Source organism: Martes martes (genome assembly GCF_963455335.1).
Source record: "Martes martes genome assembly, chromosome: 7".
Taxonomy (NCBI): Eukaryota; Metazoa; Chordata; class Mammalia; order Carnivora; family Mustelidae; genus Martes; species Martes martes.
In genome coordinates this window covers 51,763,371-51,785,030 of record NC_137894.1, presented here as the reverse complement: position 1 = coordinate 51,785,030, position 21,660 = coordinate 51,763,371, and the positions used below count along the sequence as shown (strand labels likewise).

At 35.2% G+C, this 21,660-nt stretch overlaps 2 protein-coding genes across 2 annotated transcripts; both read right to left on the bottom strand.

The window, feature by feature from the left end:
- Positions 1–678: 678 nt before the first annotated feature.
- Positions 679–1,641, bottom strand: LOC308346643 (olfactory receptor 4Q2; the record flags this gene model as incomplete). The annotated part of the gene is made up of 1 exon (XM_080809701.1): positions 679–1,641. The coding sequence occupies one exon, from the start codon at positions 1,639–1,641 to the stop codon at positions 679–681; it is 963 nt and encodes a 320-aa protein (XP_080665827.1).
- Positions 1,642–19,199: 17,558 nt separating this feature from the next.
- Positions 19,200–21,402, bottom strand: LOC308346642 (olfactory receptor 11H6-like; the record flags this gene model as incomplete). The annotated part of the gene is given in 3 exon segments (XM_080809700.1): positions 19,200–19,705; positions 19,708–20,157; positions 21,354–21,402. Coding segments are annotated over 3 exon segments (1,005 nt in total).
- Positions 21,403–21,660: the final 258 nt, after the last annotated feature.

Below are 21,660 nucleotides of genomic sequence, written 5' to 3'. Positions count from 1 at the left end.
TTCTGTGTATGCTACAGCTAAGGAAAGTAAGGTTGCAATAATTTAAATGACTTGCCTAAGATTCACTTGATTTGTAATTCAAAGAAAGTTAGTTGAACCTGCACTATTAGGCAATTGCTCTCTGAATTGCACTACTATATGGTAGTTGTGATGAATGATGAAGCCAACTAATATATCCCATTAGCTTGTTGTTACACAGTTATATAAAATGAATTTACTCTAATTCATCTGATAACTCTCTAAATAGTTTGTGAGTGTAATAAACACATATACATTTCTTACTCAGTTCATTACAGACATCTGGTTAGATTGTGAAAATTGAGGAGACAATAAAACCAGATACAAGATGGAGATAAAAGTTGTGAGAGTTTGGAAGGGGTGGTTTGTACCAGTGTGTGGCATCAAACTAAATGAAAAGAATGGGTGGAATAAGGTTTGATCAGATGAGTGGGTAGAATGGAAGAATACAAAAAACAGCGAACAGATGCTTCAGAGAAGAAAAAGAAGGCAGAAGATAGAATAATTCACTATGAAAAGAGTTTTTCTGAGTTTCATTATGGTGCCATTAATAGGAGTAATAGTATTTAATGGAAGAAAACTGAACAATTAGGCTATTCTCTCGTAACTCGTTTGTGTAAAAGTAATTATTTTAACCTCAGATTCTCTGCCCTCAAAATATCACTCTAACTGCTTGTGTCTCCTGCTTTCCTGCTTTTTCCAAGTAAGTCCACTTCTGTCCCACAGTTTCCGCATGGCCGACTTGACCTCTTTGTTCCGAAGTGTATAGATGAGGGGATTCAGCATGGGGGTAATAACGTTGTAGAGTACAGACACCATCTTGTCCACAGAAAATGTGGAGAAGGGACGAGCATAGATGAAAATACAGGGTCCAAAGAAGAGTGTTACCACCATAAGGTGGGAGCCACAGGTGGAGAGTGCCTTTCGCCTTCCCTCCTTGGAGCGAATCTTGACCAGAATAGTGGAATAGGAAGAAACCAACACCACAAAGGAGCTGGTAGAAATCAGCCCACTGTTAGATACCATTAGCAATTCAATGACAAATGTGTCTGCACAAGCGAGTTTGATGACAGGGGGAACATCACAAAAGAAGTTGTCCACCTCGTTTGGTCCACAGAAAGGTAGACGGATAGTGAGAATGGTCTGGACAGTAGAGTGCACAAACCCTCCCATCCAGGAGGCAGCTACCAACACACAGCATAATCCTCGACTCATGATAGTGGTATAGTGCAGGGGGCGACAAATTGCAACATAGCGATCATAAGCCATCACTGTGAGCAGGAACATCTCAGCTGCCCCTACAAAATGCAGAAAGAAGAGCTGCACAATGCATTGGTCATAGGGAATGAGTTTGTCTTTATCAAGAAAGTCAGCCAGAAGCTTAGGGGTAGTTACTGTCGAATAACATAAGTCCAGGAAAGAGAGGTTGCCAAGAAGGAAATACATGGGTGATGAATTCAGATAGTTATCAGAAGCTACTGTGACCATGATGAGGACATTCCCTATCCAAGTGGACACATAGAAGAAAAGAAATAGTACAAATAACCCTGTCTCAATAGATGGGTTCTGTGAGAAGCCTGCCAGAACAAAGTCTCTCACCGCCTCTGTTTGGTTTTCATCCATTTGACCTGGCTCCTTGATCAAAGAAATTAAACAAGGGGCATTAGTAACATTGGAAATGATATTTCATACAAAATGCAAGAATCTTCCCATTTCAAAGGAAATGTTTCTCTCTAGGATATATATCCTTGTTCATTAGTTGAAAGAAATTATTTTCTCCTCAGTTGATACTGAATATATATTCAGTAAATTCTAAAGTTCCTTTAACTTTAACTTGATGCATCTCTATTTTCCATCAATCAGTATTTTCTTTCTCTGTTCATTTTTACATTCAGTCTCAAGACTTAAGTTGTATTTCTCTGAGATACTAGGTTTTTTTCCCATTCATTTTTTAACTAACATATAATGTATTATTAGCCCCAGGGCTACATGTCTGTGAATCACACCAGGTTTACACACTTCACAGCACTCACCATAGCACATACCTTCCCCAATGTCCATAAGCCCACCACCCTCTCCCAACCCACCCCCCACCAGCAACCTTCAGTTTGTTTTGTGAGATTGAGAGTCTCTTATGGTTTGTCTCCCTCCTGATCCCATCTTGTTTCATTTATTCTTTTCCTACTCCCCCAAACCCTCACGTTGCATGAGATACTAGTTTTTTTAATAAAAATCTTCAGGAGAAAACCTCAAAGGTAGAATTTAAGATTCTGTGGAATAGTCATTAGAATCTGTAGAAGTTTTCCTTGGGATGGGAAATTGCCTTTTGTAGATGATTAGGCTGCTATAGTAACCCTGTGCCCTTTTCTATCACCATAACTCTTGTGGGGCTCTCCCTTTTGCACATGGTTGGAGGAAGGATCACATTCCACTTAGAGCTTATTGCTAGTTCAATAGGCTCAATAGTGCTAGTTGCTAAGGTTCCCAAATGTCTGCCCATCTGGAATACATTTCTGTCTGGCTTATTGTGTATAATAAGTTTCTCATCTTCAGTACCAGCTATGGACATATGGATACATTATGTTGTTAATGACAAAAGCAGAAAGATAAAAGGCTTATTTATGCATTCAGGTGACTTCCTTTTTTAATCCTATTAAATTGAATAAAAAGAAATTATTTCTCTGAGATAAAAGAATCAGCATTCCATAATACCCACCACCAGACTCACCCAAACTCCCACCCCACTCCCCTCCAAAACCCTCATTTTGTTTAGGGCACGTATTGCATGGAGCACTGTGTGTGGTGCATAAACATTGAATTCTGGAACACCAAAAAGAAATTTTTAAAAGTAAATAAAAATTTAAAAAAAGAATTAGCATTCCAGGGAGTATATATGTGATTGTATTTTTATGCATTCATATGAGTAGTGGCTGGAAGGTTCTTCCGTATGAGATGAAATAGTGATAGTCCCATGAGGAATTGGGGGCTCATGATAGCTGCTGTTGACTCAAATTCTATGGTTCTGTTCTGCACAGAGCAGTATTTTGAGCAATTAAGAGATATAGTAATTTAAAGTTTTAATACTGGTGAATTTTCTTTATCTCATCATAGTTTATGCCACCTCTATAAACTGAATATATTTAAGAAATTCAACAAGAATAAAAGTTTTAAAAAAGAAAATTAATTTTAAAATATATAAATTTCATTTTAAATAAAACAATAAAATTTATGTATGTCAATAGAAATGTGCTAACAATTGTAAATAATAAGAGATAATATGAAGAAAAATCCCAAAATGGAAATATTATTTTGTTAAAATGATGTTTCCAGAAAGATTCATTAACCTGAGAAAATGGTTATGTAATAAAGGGAAAAAGACACCAAACTACATTTAAAATATGACAAAATCTATATACCCAGAAAAGAATAATTATAATCAGCTAGATTAAAGGTCAAGGCAACAGTCTTCATAAATGTTGACTTTACAATTGGGATTTTGTTTTTATTTACTAATAGCTTCAAATTTGCTATAGTGAACTCTTATATTTATGATAAATACCTGAACTTTCTGTGACATTGTGTGGTTATGCATATCCACAGGTCCTAGGACTATTTTACTTTTATATGAAAAATTTGATATTTGAAATCTGCTCTTTTTCTGCAACTTAGTTATTAATTTACAGTTATTAAATTTCAGCTAAAAATTACCCTTAATTATAATCCATGTAGCTTTTTTTTTTACAGTAATGATTGTTGTTTATGTGTACACCAAACCTTAGATTTATGGAAAAGCGAGTTTTCAATAATGGATTTGGTTTGCAAGAAGTATTTTTACTGTTTAAGTTTTAATGTTTAATTTTTTTTTCTGATTACAAAAAAAATCATTGCTTTTTGATGAAATTTAGAAACATGAAAAACATGAAGAAAGTAGTCATCCAACACCAAAACAGAGACACTGTTAACCTTAACTAGTCATAAAACTGTTAAAACTGTTGTTAAACACATCACTTAATTTATATAATTGACAATGCTGTCATATACACATTGTGATATATTACTGAACAATACCATAATTACCATTAAATAGTGATTTTGCAAGTGGGTACAGATGAGAGAAACGTGAAAAAAGGCCTTCAGTATAATGGATCTTCAGTCCAATTACACACCTGTCTGTAAAGTATAGATTTTTAGGTCTTGCAGTCACACAGGTCTGGCATGCTAACAAAGCAGAGCCATTCTAGACACTGTAGAACCAAGACTATAAATAAATTTGATGGAACCCCTTGTTTGCACTGGCCATTGTTAGGAAATTTTGATGTTTAGGGATTTAGGGATTCAGATACTTGCCGTCAGATCACCAAGGGAATCATTAAAAAATGTAATCACAACCTTTTGCCAGAAATTATGGAACACAGAAATGTGTGTGTGTGGAGGTCGTAGTTGGATGTGAGGGTAAAGGGCAATGGATAGGAAAGAGGATAAAAAAGAAGAAAAGATAATAGTTGAAATAATGTCAGTTGGGTTATATTGAGAATTATGTGTTGCGTACGCTGAAGTTTTCCATTTGACAAGAAGGATATTGAAACACCAAGCAAAGATTGGCTGTAGGTGCCTTGCTGAAAACAGTATACCTTTGCTTTTATGACTTTCTCCATATGGAGCGCCTTCTCTAATCAGAATTTTTGACTTCAGATTTTATTTTTCCAAATTACAGGAATATGTAAAAGCAAAAATCTCCCCTTTCTTTCACTGCCACCTCTATACCACTGTGTGGGGAGAGGAAAAGAGGGAGAGAGAAGAGATTCATGGATGTGCTTCCATGTTCTATATGTAGCTCTAACTCCTTTTCAGCTGATACATGATATTTTTAAAACATGGTATGCTATAATAAAGTACTCTCTTGATAGTATGTAGATCATCTATTTATTATTTTTACAAATAGTATTATATTAAACAATATTGAATTTTGAATTTTGTTCATAGTTCTTTAGACATTTATTATTTATAAGGGATAGTGGCCTGAAAATAAATTTCTGAGGCAGATGTTGACAGAATTTTTCTCCAAAAGTAGCTATGCTACCTTATGCACCCATGAATAATATACATGGCACTAACTTCACACTGTTTTCCACACTGGATAATATCAGCCATTATTGTTATTTAATTTTAATTTTCCAAGCGTGTCGGGAAAAATGATACCTTGTTATCTTAATTTGCATTTGCCTTATCAGCAGTGTGAATGAACATTTTTCAAGATTTTTATTAGTTACATATTCTGAAGATTTCATGTTCATCTTGTCACTTTACATACTATGTTTTTATTTTTAATATACAGAAGTTTTCTAGATTTCAGATATTGCATGATGCCGATGTTTGAAATATTTACTTTTAGTTCAAATCTACAATCAGTTGAATTTTTACTTATGTAAACTTCCAATCAAATAGAGAAATAGAACAGTAGTACATCAAAGAGGCATCCTCATGCCACCCTCTCAGTCAGTAATCCCTACAGTTAACTTTTTTTATGATGTCTATCACCTTTGATTAATTTTGAACTTCATCTAAGTGGGATTATATGATATATGAGCTCCATATATTTGATTACTTGACACTATGTAAAATTTACCCAAACCATTATGTTGGTCAGTACTTGTATATTTTTATTGCCAATGAGTTGTATTATTGCTTCTATTGTATGAACTTATCAAATTTACTTATACATGACACTGTTGGACTTTTGGGAAGCTTCTCATTTTTGTAAAATACAAATACAACTATTATGAGCATTCCTATACATGTTTATTAATGGATGTTGTTGGATGTTATATTAAGTAGGACTTTTTAATCCTAGAGTAGATATAGATTTAATGTTAGAAACTGTCAGACACTCTTCAGATGTGATTGTACTAATTTACAATCTCCCAGCATTGTAATAAGAGAGTTTCTGTGGCTTCACATCTTCAACACTTGTATTTATCCATCTTTTAAAAATATATGTATTTTAGAGGCTCCTGGGTGGTATAGTCAGATCAGCATCCAGCTCTTGGATCTGGCTCAGGTCACTATTTCAGTGTCATGGGATTGAGCCCCATGTGGGTCTGCTTAAAATTCTCTTTCCCTCTGCCTCTTATGTACTCTCCCTCTTGCTCTCTCTAAAATAAATAAATCTTTAAAAAATACATATACATATATATTTTAGCCATTCTGCTGGTTGTGTATCTGTGCTTTAATTTGCATATTCCTGATAGGTAATGATAGTGAACACATTTTTCATGTTGAAGTTTTTTTCAGTCAAAATTTTTATTGAAATTTTTTTATTTGAATATAATTGACATACAATGTTACAATAATTTCAGGTGTATAGTATCCTGGCTCAGCTAGTCTATATGTTGTGCTAGGGTCACCACAAGTGTAGCTACTATCTATCACCATAATTATGCTACTACAATACCATTGACTATTTTCCCTATGCTATACCTTACATCCCCATGACTTATTCATTCCATAACTGGAAGCCTGTGTCTCCCATTCCCTATTCATCCATTTTGCCTGTCCCCCCATTCTCCTCCCATCTGCAACTGTGTTTGCTCTCTCTATTTATGGCTCTTTTTCTGCTTTTTATTTGGAAATCTTTTCCATGGACACCAGATTGTTTGCTCAGTTGCTAGTTGAATCATGTGTATTATTTAATTGACTTATACACATTTTTATATAACATATGTAATGATCTAATCTTTTTAATGACTTTCCTTTTCTCTCTTAGCGGTGTATTTTTTTAAAAATGTTTTATTTATCCACTTGACACAGAGAGATCACAAGTAGGCAGAGAGGGAGGGAGGGAGGGAGGGAGGGAGAAAGGGAAGCAGACTCCCTGCCAAGCAGAGAGCCTTATGCGGGGCTTGATCCCAGTGGGATCATGATCTGAGCCGAAGGCAGAGGCTTTAACCCACTGAGCCACCCAGGCGCCCCGTGCGGTGTATTTTAGTAAACGATTTCTTTGTCGATGTCAGGTTATTTAATATATGGTTAAGGTCACTTCTGTTTTAAGAAATCATCTCCAGGCGCCTGGGTGGCTCAGTGGGTTAAAACCTCTGCCTTTGGCTCAGGTCATGATCCCAGAGTCCTGGGATTGAGCCCTGCATCAGGTTCTCTGCTCAGCAGGGAGCCTGCTTCCTCCTCTCTCTCTGCCTGCCTCTCTGCCTACTTGTGATCTCTGTCAAATAATAAATAAAATCTTAAAAAAAAAGAAATCATCTCTCTGAAAGTTGTGAAAATATTCTCTTATAAACTAGATGCCTAAATAACTTTCACATTTGGGATTATGATCTATTTTAAATTAAACTTTGTGTGTGGTGTGAGGTAGGGCATCAAGTTTTGTTTTCTTTATGGATGTTCAGATGACCTAAATACACTTATTAAAAAGACCATTAATACACCATTGGATTGCAATGGAGGCCATGTGATAAATAACATGAGTGTATAAGTATGGCCCTCCATTTTGATCTATTACATTATATTTCTGTTCTTTTGTTAATAAGTACTGTCCTAAACATGCTAGACTTTATATGAAATCTTGATAGCTGATAGTGTAAATCTTACCCCTTTATTCATTCATGTTGCTTTGTGTATTCTAGGTCCTGTGCATTTTCACCTACATTTTAGAATCAACATCTCAATTTCTTTAAACATGCTTATGAGGATATTGGCTGGGATTTTAATATATCAATAGATCAGTTTGGGGACAATTGCCATATAGCACTGAGTGTTGTGATACATGAGCATGATAAATCTCTTCATTTAATTTCTTTCAGTTATGTGTGTTAGTATGAAGAGGAAAGGTCTTATAACATTTTTTGTTAGACTTTTTCTCATCCTTATGAAATTTTTGAACAATTGTGAATTTTTTCCTTTAGTTTTATTTTCTAGATTGGTTGTAGCAATTGTACTAAATTCACATAGCATAGATATTACGTTGAATCTGCAGATCACTGTTAGTAGTATGGACATCTTAACAATATTAAGTCTTCCAATCCATAAATGCAGGATGTATTTACATTTATTCATTTCTATATTTATTTTATCAATGTTGATAGTTTTTAGTGTTCAAGTCTTTTATTTCTTTGGTTAGACATATTCCTAATTTTTGATGCTATTTTAAATGAAATTTATTTTTATTGTTATTTTTATGTTCAGTTAGCCAAAATATACTACATCATTAGTTTTTGATGTGGTGGTCAATGATTCATTAATTGTGTGTAACACCCAGTGCTCATCACAAGTGCCCTCCTTAATATTCATCACCCAGCTACATCATCCCCCCACCCCCCTCCCTTCTGGAACCCTCAGTTTGTTTCCTGGAGTCCAGAGTCTCTCATGGTTTGTCTCCCTCTCTGATTTCTTCCCTTTCAGTTTTCCCTCTTTCCCTATGATCCTCTGTGCTGTTCCTTATGTTCCACATATGAGTGAAACCATATGATAATTGTTTGAAATTGATTTCTTGATTTCCCTTTTGGACTCTTTATTGTTAGTATATAGAAATGAAAGTGATTTTTTTAATAGTTTTTATTGAAATTCCAGTGAGTTAACATACAGTGTAATATTAATTTCAGGTGTAAAATTTATTGTTTCAACACTTACATACATCACCTAGTACTTATCACAACAAGTGCAACTGATTTTTGTATGTTGATTTTCTGTCCTTCAACTTTACTGAATTTATTTTTTAGTTCCAAAAATTCTTTTGTTGATATCTTTATGATTTTCTGCCTATAAGATCAGGGTGGTCTACAACCATATAATTTTATTTCTTCCTTTCCTATATAGATACATTTTATCTCTCCTTGCATAATTGCTTTGGATTGTACTTCCAATGTTGTATTGAATAAAAGTGGTGGGAATCGGCATTTTTGCCTTATTCCTGATCTAGAGAAAAAGCTTTCATTGTTTCACCACTGTAATGTTAACTGTGGCTTTTCATAAATGTTATGTTGAGGTACTTTGCTTCTTCAATTCTTTGCTTTTGTTTTTAATTTTAATTTTTATTATTTATGTATAATTGACACACAATGTTATATTGCTGTCAGATTACAATGTTTTAATTCAACAATTCTATATATTAGTGCTTACCACAATAAATGTAGTCACCATCTTTCACCATACATTATTACAATATTATTGACTATATTCCTTAAGCTATAATTCTCATCCTCATCACATTTATTTTATAACTGACAGTTTCGACCTCTTAATCTCCTTCATCTATTTCACCTTTCCTCTCATCTACTTCCCCTCTGGCAATCATTAGTTTGTTTTCCGTATTTAAGAGTCTGTTTTTTTGGTCCATTTCTGTGTTTTTTTAAGATTTCACATATAAGTGAAATCATATGATATTTGTCTTTGACTTATTTCACTTAGCATAATACCTTCTGAGTCCACCCATGTTGTCACAAATGGTGATATTTCATTCCTTTTTATGGCTAAGTAATATTGTTATATAGCTAGCTAGCTAGCTAGATACATACATACATACAGAGATACGTACTTACATACTTGGGATAATTCCATATCTTGGCTATTATAAAGAATACATAAGTGAATGTCAGGGTACCTGTATCTTTTCAAATTAGTGTTTTTATTTTCTTTGGGTAAATACCCAGAAGTGGAATTACTGGATCATATGGTAGTTCTGTTTTTAATTTTGTGAGGAAACTCCATCCTGTTTTCCATGGTTGCTGCACTAATTTACTTTCCCCATCAACAGTGCATGAGAACTCCCTTTTCTCCATACCTTCTCCAACACTTGTTATTCTTATCTTTTTTATACTAGCCATTCCAGCAAGTGTGAGGTGGTATCTCATTGTAGTTTTGATTTGCATTTCACTGATGATTAGTAATGTTGACCATCTTTTCCTCTGTCTTTTGGCCATCTATATGTCTTCTCTGGAGAAATGTTTATTCAGGTCCTCTGCCTCTTTATTGTTTTTGTTGTTACTTGTTATTGAGTGGTATGTGTTCTTTATATATTTTGGATATCAACCCCTTATTATACATATATCGTTTTATAAATATCTTCTTCCATTCTGGAGCTTGCCTTGTCATTGTGTTAGTGGTTTTCTTCATTGTACAGAAGACTTAATTTGAGGTAGTCCCAATTTTTTTCTTAATTTTGCTTTTGTTACCCTGGCCTGGAAAGATAGATCTAAAAAAATTTTGCTAAGACTGATGTCAAGGTGCATACTGCCCATGTTTTCTTTAGTTTTATGATTTCAAGGCTTTCATTTAAGTCTTTAGTGCTTTTGAGTTAATTTTTGTATATGCTGTAAGTCATTCAATTTTGTTCTTTTGCATGTAGCTGTCTAGTTTTTTTAAACACTATTTATTGAAGACTGCCTTTTACCAGTTGTATGTACTTGTCTCCTTTAGGTGCTCTATTCTGTTCCCTTGATGTATGTGTCTACTGTTGTGCCAGTACCTTACTGTTTAATTACTACATCTTGGTAGTTTATTTTGAAATTTGGGATTGTGATACCTCCAGCTTTGTTCTTTATCAAGATTGGCTATTCAGAGTCTATGGTTCCTGACAAATTTTAATTTTATTTGTTCTATTTTTGTGAAAAATTCCACTGGTATTTTGATAGAGATTGCATTGAATCTGTAGATTGCATTAGGTAGTATAGACATTTTAACAATATTATTCTTCTAATCCATGAACACAATACATCTTTCCATTTATTTGTGTCATCTTCAGTATCCTTCATCAGTGTCTTACAGTTTTCAGAGTACAGGTGTTTCAACTCCTTGGCTAAATTTATTCTTAAATATTTTATTCTTTCTGATTTGCATTTTATGTGGGGTTATATTTTTTATTTTTTTTCTGATAGGTTGTTATTAGTCTACAGAAACAACAGTCTTCTGTGTATTAATGTTGTATACTGCATTCATTCATTAGTTCTAATAAGTTTTTTGTGGAGTCTTTAGGGTTTTTCTAAACATAGTATTATGCCATCTACAAGTAGTGACAGCTTTACTACTTTCCAATTTGGATGTCTTTTATTTCTTTTTCTTCCCTAATTGCTGTGGCTAGGATTTTCGATATTGTGTTACATAGAATGGTGAGAGTGAATATCCTTATTTTATTCCTGATCTTAGAGGAAAAGCTGAACTGTTGAGTATGATGTTACCTGTAGGTTTGTCATATGTGGCCCTTATCCATTTGTAGGTTGTCTAATTTGTTGGTGTATAAGTGTTTATAGTATTCTCTGATGATTCTTTGTATTTCTGTGGAATCATTTGCAATTTTTTCTTTCACTTATTTTTTTCATATGTATATATATTTTTTAAAATTTCTTTTCGGTGATCCAGAATTCATTGTTTAAGCACCACACCCAGTGCTCCATGCAATATGTGCCTCCATAATACCCACCACCAGGCTCACCCAACCCACCATCCACCTCCCCTCCAAAACCCTTAGTTTGTTTCTCAGAGTCCACAGTCTCTCATGGTTCGTTTCCCCCTCCAATTTCCCCTAACTCCCTTTTCCTCTCCATCTCCCCATGTCCTCTGTGTTATTCCATATGCTCCACAAGTAAGTGAGACCATATAATAATTGGCTCTCTCTGCTTGACTTATTTCACTTAGTTTAATCTCTTCCAGTCCCATCCATGTTAATACAAATGTTTGGTATTCATCCTTTCTGATGGAGGCATAATACTCCATAGTATATATGGACCATATCTTCTTTATCCATTCGTCCATTGAAGGGCATCTTGGTTCTTTCCACAGTTTGGTGACTGTAGCCATTGCTGCTATGAACATTGGGGTACAGATGGCCCTTCTTTTCACTACATCTATATCTTTGGAGTAAATACCCAATATTGCAATTGCAGGGTCATAGGGAAGTTCTATTTTTAATTTCTTAAGGAATCTCTACACTGTTTTCCAAAGTGGCTGCACCAACTTGCATTCCCACCAACAGTGTAAGAGCGTTCCCTTTTCTCCAATCCTCTCCAAAACATGTTGTTTCCTGTCTTGCTGATTTTGGCCATTCTAACTGGTGTAAGGTAGTATCTCAGTGTGGCTTTTCTTACATTTCTGACTTTTTTTTTCTTGATGAGTTAGGCTAAATTTTTATCTTTGCACTTTATTTTTATTTATGTATTTTTCAAAATTAACATATAATGTATTATTAGCCCTAGGGGTACAGGTCTGTGAATCGCCAGGTTTACACACTTCACAACACTCATCATAGCACATACCCTCCCCAATGTCCATAACCCAACCACCCTCTTCCTGCACCCCTCCCCCCAGCAACCCTCAGTTTGTTTTGTGAGATAGAGTTTCTTATGGTTTGTCTCCCTCCCGATCCCATCTCATTTCATTTATTCTTTCTCTACCCCCCAAACCCTTCACATTGCATCTCCACTTTCTCATATCAGGGAGATCATATGATAGTTGTCTGTCTCCAATTGACTTATTTCATTCAGCATAATACCCTCTAGTTCCATCCACGTCGTTGCAAATGGGAAGATTTCATTTCTTTTGATGCCTGCATAGTAATCCATTGTATATATATACCACTTCTTCTTTATCCATTCATCTGTTGATGGACATCTAGGTTCTTTCCATAGTTTGGCTATTGTGGACATTGCTGCTAGAAATATTCGGGTGCACGTGCCCTTTCAGATCACTACATTTGTGTCTTTAGGGTAAATACCTAGTAGTGCAATTGCTGGGTTGTAGGGTTGCTCTATTTTCAACTTTTTGAGGAACCTCCATGCTGTTTTCCAGAGTGGTTGCACCAGCTTGCATTCTCTACAACAGTGTAGGAGGGTACCCCTTTTTCCGCATCCTTGCCTGCATCTGTCATTTCCTGACTTGTTAATTTTAGCCATTCTGACTGGTGTGAGGTGGTATCTCATTGTGGTTTTGATTTGTATTTCCCTGATGCCTAATGATGTGGAGCATTTTTTCATGTGTCTGTTGGCCATCTGGATGTCTTCTTTGCAGAAATGTCTGTTCATGTCCTCTGCCCATTTCTTGATTGGATTATTTGTTCTTTGGTTGTTGAGTTTGATAAGTTCTTTCTTTCTTTTTTTTTTTATTTGTTAATTTTCTGGATACTCTTTTTTTTTTTTTTTTTTTTTTTTTATTTTCAGCGTAACAGTATTCATTGTTTTTTCACCACACCCAGTGCTCCATGCAATCTGTGCCCTCCCTAATACCCACCACCTGGTTCCCCCACCCTCCCACCCCCGCCCCTTCAAAACCCTCAGGAATCTTTGACAAAACAGGAAAAAATATCCAGTGGAAAAAAGACAGTCTCTTCAATAAATGGTGCTGGGAAAACTGGACAGCTATATGTAGAAGAATGAAACTTGACCATTCTCTTACACCGTACACAAAGATAAACTCGAAATGGATAAAAGACCTCAACGTGAGACAGGAATCCATCAGAATCCTCGAGGAGAACATAGGGAGTAACCTCTTTGATATCAGCCACAGCAACTTCTTTCAAGATATGTCTCCAAAGGCGAAGGAAACAAAGGCAAAGATGAACTTCTGGGACTTCATCAAGATCAAAAGCTTCTGCACAGCAAAAGAAACAGTCATCAAAACAAAGAGGCAACCCACGGAATGGGAGAAGATATTTGCAAATGACAGTACAGATAAAAGGTTGATATCCAGGATCTATAAAGAACTCCTCAAACTCAACACACACAAAACAGATAATCATATTAAAAAATGGGCAGAAGATATGAACAGACACTTCTCCAATGAAGACATACAAATGGCTACCAGACACATGGATACTCTTTTTTTATTAAATTTTTTATTTATTTTCAGCATAACAGTATTCATTGTTTTTTCACCACACCCAGTGCTCCATGCAATCTATGCACTCCCTAATACCCACCCCCTGGTTCCCCCAACCTCCCACCCTCCGCCCCTTCAAAACCCTCAGGTTGTTTTTCAGAGTCCATAGTCTCTCATGGTTCACTTCCCCTTCCAATTTCCCTCAACTCCCTTCTCCTCTCCATCTACCCTTGTCCTCTATATTATTTGTTATGCTCCACAAATAAGTGAAACCATATGATACTTGACTCTCTCTGCTTGACTTATATCACTCAGCATAATCTCTTCCAGTCCTGTCCACGTTGCTACAAAAGTTAGGTATTCGTCCTTTCTGATGGAGGCATAATACTCCATAGTGTATATGGACCACATCTTCCTTATCCATTCATCTGTTGAAGGGCATCTTGGTTCTTTCCACAGTTTGGCGACCGTCGCCATTACTGCTATAAGTTCTTTCTTGATATTGGATACTAGCCCTTTATCTGATATGTCATTTGCAAATATCTCCTCCCATTCTGTCAGTTGTCTTTTGGTTTTGTTAACTGTTTCCTTTGCTGTGCAAAAGCTTTTGATCTTGATGAAATCCCAATAGTTCATTTTTGCCCTTGCTTCCCTTGCCTTTGGCGAGGTTCCTAGGAAGAAGTTGCTGCGGTTGAGGTCAGAGAGGTTGCTGCCTGCATTCTCCTTAAGGATTTTGATGGATTCCTTTCTCACATTGAGGTCCTTCATCCATTTTGAGTCTATTTTCGTGTGTGGTGTAAGGAAATGGTCCAGTTCCATTTTTCTGCATGTGGCTGTCCAATTTTCCCAACACCATGTGTTGAAGAGGATGTCTTTTTTTCATTGGACATTCTTTCCTGCTTTGTTGAAGATTAGTTGACCATAGAGTTGAGGGTCTATTTATGGGCTCTCTCTTCTGTTCCATTGGTCTGTGTGTCTGTTTTTGTGCCAGTACCATACTGTCTTGATGATGACAGCTTTGTCATAGAGCTTGAAGTCTGGAATTCTGATGCCACCAACTTTGGCTTTCTTTTTCAACATTCCTCTGGCTATTCGAGGTCCTTCCTGGTTCCATAGAAATTTTAGGATTATTTGTTCCATTTCTTTGAAAAAGATGGATGGGATTTTGATAGGGATTGCATTAAATGTGTAGATAGCTTTAGGTAGCATAGACATTTTCACAATATTCGTTCTTCCAATCCATGAGCATGGAACATTTTTCCATTTCGTTGTGTCTTCCTCAACTTCTTTCATGAGTATTTTAAAGTTTTCTGAGTACAGATTCTTTGCCTCTTTGGTTAGGTTTATTCCTAGATATCTTATGGTTTTGGGTGCAATTGTAAATGGGACTGACTCCTTCATTTCTCTTTCTTCTGTCTTATTTTTGGGGTATAGAAATGCAATTGATTTCTGTGCATTGATTGTATATCCTGACACTTTACTGAATTCCTGTACAAGTTCTAGCAGATTTGGAGTGGAGTCTTTTGGGTTTTCCACATATAGTATCATATCATCTGCCAAGAATGAGGGTTTGACTTCTCCTTTGCCAATTTGGATTTCTTTAACTTCTTTTTGTTGTCTGATTGCTGAGGCTAGGACTTGTAGTACTATGCTGAATAACGATGGTGATAATGGACATCCCTGCAGTGTTCCTGCCCTTAGTGGAAAAGCTCTCAGTTGTTTTTCAATGCTTTTAAGATATAAGCTTTCTTGTTCAAATAGCTAAAGTGCAATGAAATTACTTCAAGAAAGTCTTCAGAATATTTGGATACTTTCTCAAATGCATCACAGTATTTCCTATTTTACCTAGACTCTAATGTCATTTATTTTCCATATTTCATAGAGAGCTAATATACAGGATTACAATGTCAAATCATACTTATATGAATTTTTGATATTATCCATTATAAGCTTTTATTAAATAATTATGAGTTATAGGTAATTAAGGGTTTCAGAAAACAACAACAACAACAACAACAACAACAGGTAAGTTTCTAGGACATTGAGGCCAGTTCCCCAGGTCCTTCCTTAGTGGAAAACTAATTGCTCTGGTCAAAACTCAGAAAACCTCCTCCAGATCAGCATAGATTAAATTTCAAAATTAATTTCACAGGGTTCTTCATACAACTAGAACCATTTAAATTGTGAAACATTTCCATTCTATGTTATCAAGAGTATTCATATAACTTACATGACATTTCTTAGAGAACCATGCCTCAGAAATTCTGGATTCTATTTACAATGGGTAATATTTTATCTGCAACATTCTGATAAAGGAATTTAAGAAATAAAGTTTATTTCTTCTAGTAAATATCTTTAGTTGATTTTCCTCAAGTCCATTCAAGATGCAAATCAATGTGGTTCCCTGTCTTCTTTCTTTTACCCCAGGGGATTTCTTCATGGTGAAGAGAAGGAAGGGATAGCAGACAAGCTGATTTAATTCATCCTCTCACACACTGGTACACACATGATTTGAAACAACTTGGCCACCATCAAAGCTACCCCTATCATAACATTTTAGTTGTACCATAATATTAAAAAATTAACAAAATACCTAAAACTATAATAATGTGAAAAATAACAGTCAATTAAATAAATTCACTAAGATGGTGTTCAATAAAAGTTCTGAAGATACCAAAGCTTAAACATAGTTTTTTTCTATACCCTTTTTGTTTTCTCTGTAATGTATTTAAATAAGTTTATTATATGTTGTTATAATTATTATAATAATTTCATTAATTCCATCCTTTGTATTCCATGTCCCCAAATTTGCCTATTTCTTGTTTCCTGTTTTCAACATTTCTCTTTTGTTACTCCTACCGTAAACCATGCTTTAAATGCTGCCAAGAGATACCATGTGATCATAAATTATGTCAAGAATTTATTTTAAAAAGATTTGTTCAAGATTTGACAAAACCAAACATTCCTATTAAAAATCTGTGATAGGAGATCATCTATTCAGGGATATCAAAATTATAAAACAAAAAAATGATTATGCTTTGACTTATATGACCCTGTTAACCATCAAAGGAGTGATTTGGAGCTTGCATTTGATTCCTCTCTTAATAAATTCCTATAAAATAACCAAGTGAATACAAAAGTTGGAAAAAATAATCTGCAACAAAACATAAAAATATAAGTAAATATAGTAATAAGTTTTGTGAACATGGATTAGGTCATGACATAATATTATATATATGTAATATCAATATCCCAAGTAATATCAATAACATGAGTAACAAAAGTAAAAAGTAGATAAATTGGACTACACCAAAAGCCAAAATTTTGGACACAATTAAGAATATAAAAAGGCAGGGGTGCCTAGGTAGCTCAGTGGGTTAAAGCCTCTGCCTTCGGCTCAGGTCAGCATTCTAGGGTCCTGGGATCGAGCCCCACATCAGGCTCTCTGCTCAGCAGGGAGCCTGATTCCCTTCTTCTCTCTCTGCCTGCCTCTCTGCCTACTTGTGATCTCTGTCTGTCAAATAAATAAATAAAATCTTTTAAAAAAAAGAATGTAAAAAGGCAGCTCATAGATTAAAAGAAATATTTTCAAATTATATATCTGATAACGGACTCATATCCAGAATATATAAAGATCTCTACAACTGTAGAAAGATGAAAAACTCAATATATGTTCAAGGATCAGAATATATAGTTCTCCAATGAAGATATACAAGTTGCCAATAAGCACATGAAAACATACTCAAGATCATTAGTACAATGTAAATGGAAACCACCACAGAATACCACATCATATGAATCTACAAAGATGGCTAAAGTGTTTAAAAAAAAAGTTAAGGAAAAAAAAAAACCCCACAAGTTTTGATGAGGACACAGAAAAATTGAAATGCCCATACATTGTATCCTGGGTTGGTATGATAGTAAGATGGTGCAGCCACTTTGGGAAAATGCCAGCCATTCTTCAAAATGTTAAATACAGAGTTCACATATGATCTAGCAATTCTACTTCTAGGGATATAACTTAGAAAAGTGAAAACATATATTCACACAAAAACTTGTTAATGCATAACTCATAATAGACCAAAAATGGGAACAACACAAATGTCCAACAGCTACAGAATAGATAAATACAAGGTGGCATATCCATACAAAGGAATGTTACTCAGCCATAAAAATAAATGAATTACTGATACATGTTACAACATAAATGATCCTTCTACACATTAGGCTATGTGAAAGAAGCCAGTCATAAAAGGCATATATTCTGTGATTCCATTTATATGAAATGTCCAGAATAAGCCAGTCTACAGAAACAGAAAGTATATTAATGGTTTCCAGGGTGTAAAGAGATGTGAGATTGGAAAGTGATAGTCTATGGGTCCAGCCTCTCTTTGTGGGATGAATAAAATTCTGCTTAAGAGTATGAGATACTAGTGTCCTTGACATAACTGGTAGAAGCAAATCTAACAATTTCAATAATTGTAACAGAATCTGGGAGTCACTGGTGATTGTCTCTAAACTGTTTACCCTTACACAGTTCTCTAATACAGTCTTAAGTGAGGTATTTGAAAAGAAACAATCCATGGTTTATCCAAAATAGAGCTCTTAAAAAATAGTTCTTGAAAGTGTATATAATGGAAAAATTATTGGTAGTCATCTGGATCTACATACTAAGAATATTTTAACTAAATCTTGGTGAGAAAATGGAAAGAAATATAATTATAAGTTAACATTCATAAGAAGGTGAGTGAATCTTATGTTTTTTAATAATGACACAGGGATTAAAATCAAATGTTGCTTTGTAAATTTAGCATATGGTACTTTCATTCATTGGAAAAATACTTCTAAAATGTAAAATACATTACAGATTGATATTTGTGTATACATCTATAATACTGACAGCAAAATTTTAACTAGTATTAAATCTAAATGTGAGAAAGATCATTTTTTCTTCATTTGAAAATTTTAAGTCCAATGTAAATTTTTCTCTAATAGTAACAAAATGGATGGCGAGTTAACTTAATAATTTTTTTAAGATTTTATTTATTTATTTGACAGACACAGATTACAAGTAGGCAGAGAGAGAGAGAGGAGGAAGCAGGCTCCCTGAGGAGCAGAGAGCCCAATGTGGGGCTCAGTCCCAGGACCGTGGGATCATGACCTGAGCCGAAGGCAGAGGCTTAACTCACTGAGCTGCCCAGGCACCCCTAACTTAATAGCTTTTAATTATATTTGAATATGTTCCTCTTCTCCCCAAAAGACATTTTCATAATTCAATTAATACAACTCAATATCAACCTTTTAATTACATATTTCCAATATAGTATTTCAGTTGTAAACAAACTTCTTCAAAGATTTCTTCCATGCCTCTAACTAAATCTCACAATTTTAAATAACTTTCTCAGAGCTGCCTTCATCTCTTTATTTCGAAGACTATAGATCAAAGGGTTGGAAAGTGGAGTTAACACAGAATAAAACAAAGTCACATATTTCTGCATCCCGGCTGGATTGCCTGATGTTGGGCTTACATATACAACCATGATAGAGCCATAGAATAGGGACACTACAGCCAGATGGGAGCCACACGTGGAGAAGGCCTTATGCCGCCCTTCTCCTGAGGGGACCCTCAGCACAGCTCTGATCACCAAGGTATAGGAGGTGGTAATGAAGAATAAGGTGGAGAAAATGAGGACTGAGTTATAGATGGCACAGATTATCTCAGTTGCTGGAGCTGGCATACAGGACAGCTTTATAAGAGGCCCTGGGTCACACAGGAAGTGATCGATCTTATTGGAACAACAAAATGGGAGTTGAGAGATGAGGTAAATAGGCAAAAGGAAGTATAGGAAACCACACACCCAGCACCCAGCTCCTATTTGATGCAGCGCTGAACAGTCATGACAGTGGGATAGTGCAGGGGCCTGCAGATAGCAAGATACCTGTCAAAGGCCATGGCAGACAAGAAGAAGGTCTCAGTGGTACCCATGGAGAAGAAGAAGTAGAACTGGAGGAAGCAGCCATAGAAAGAGATGGTGCTGGTCTCAGAGAGCAAGTTGGCCAGCATATTGGGGACAGTGGAGGTGATAAACCAGATCTCCAGGAAGGAAAAACTAGCCAGCAGGATGTACATTGGAGTTTGCAGTCGATGGTCCCACCTCACAGCACAGATAATGCACAGATTTCCAGTTACTGTCAGAATATAAGTCCCAGAGAAGACTGAAAAGAGGAGAACCTGAATTTCCCAGGTATAAGGGAAACCCAAGAAAATGAATATACTCACAGAGCTAGAGCAATTATTTATATTGGAAAATCCATTTGTTTTTAAAGCTGCAAAAAAAAAAAAAAAACAAACATTTCCATATTACAAGTAGCCTTAAAATATTACTCATTAGGGCAGATCCTTTCCATATGGTTAAATCATTCTGTGTATCAGGAAATAACAAAGTACCATAATCCATGCAGTGGTATTCCCATGACTGTCATATATTCATAATTCTGTTCTGAATACAGTGAATAAAAATGAAAATTCTTTTGTCATCCTAAGGTTTTCATTCAAAGTTACTTGGTATTGACAATATTCAAGTGTGCCCCAGGACCTACAACTATTAGGTTAAGCAGTGAAAGAAGAAGGACTGAATAAACAGAGATAAAAAATTGCAGCCTACAAAGATACTGATAATATTAATACTTAATATTCTTTGATCAATTTGTGAGAGAAATATGTTGAGCTGATTTGAGGACAATATTGATTTAAATGTTTGTAACTTACCTGATTTTAATTTTATTGTATTACATTATGTGAAATGTTCCCATATTCATTTAGAATATTAAAATAAAATCTATTAAAATAAAAATCTATTAGAAGGTTTCTCATTTTTATCCCTCTCTTCAGTAAAAATACACTAAAAAAGAGTTACAGGCAATCTGTCTTATTTTACAAAGAAACATAAGGAACCAAGTTCTATAATATTGTGCTCATATCAAATATTGCTGTAAAAATTACAATCAATTCTTAATCTAAGTCAAGATTTTCACTAAGATCACCATTGATATGAAATACTTTAGTAGACATTGAAGTCCATATATATCATTTATAAAGATATGTCAAGGTTGGCTGTGCTCACAAAGGCTATTCCTCAAATCTTGCAATCTCAAGCAGGAATAAAACTTCCCTTTCTTCTACTCCCTAAAAGTAACTGAAAGTAACACGATAGGCAGTCTATCACTTGAAGCTTCACTGAAGGAAGGTGTATTCATATTCACTTACTGGAACTTTCCCTGACCCAGGGCCCCAACTCCTACATAGAGCAATACAAATGGGGAATTGAAAAACTACTCTAAGAGTTCTAATACATTTTTGAAGTAACATCTGTTTATAAATTCTCAGGGAAAAACCTGACCTTGATTCTGGAGAAGGAATTCTTTCATAATTCATACATTAAGCAGTATTTAAAATAATATAAAACCAGGAGGGTCGAAAGGAGGAAATAAAGGAGCTTGGAGTCATGTGATCTTTATCTTACCTGAAGATACAAAATTGGTATCATAGAAATCTGTATGGTTGAACACCATCTTCTATATCACAGTGAAAACTCTAGTCTCAGACCTCAGAAAAAGAACAAATATAATAGTGTTCCATACATTACTGTGGGGACTCATAGAACTGCGGATGCTTTTAGGAGAAGAACATTACAAAATCAGTCATGGACCTCTTCAGGCTTGCCCTCATACTTCTCTTGCTTACATAAACTGACAAAGCAACAGGAAACTTGACACTTGAAAGAGAATCATAGTCTAATGATCTATACAGAACCCACTGAACAATTGATA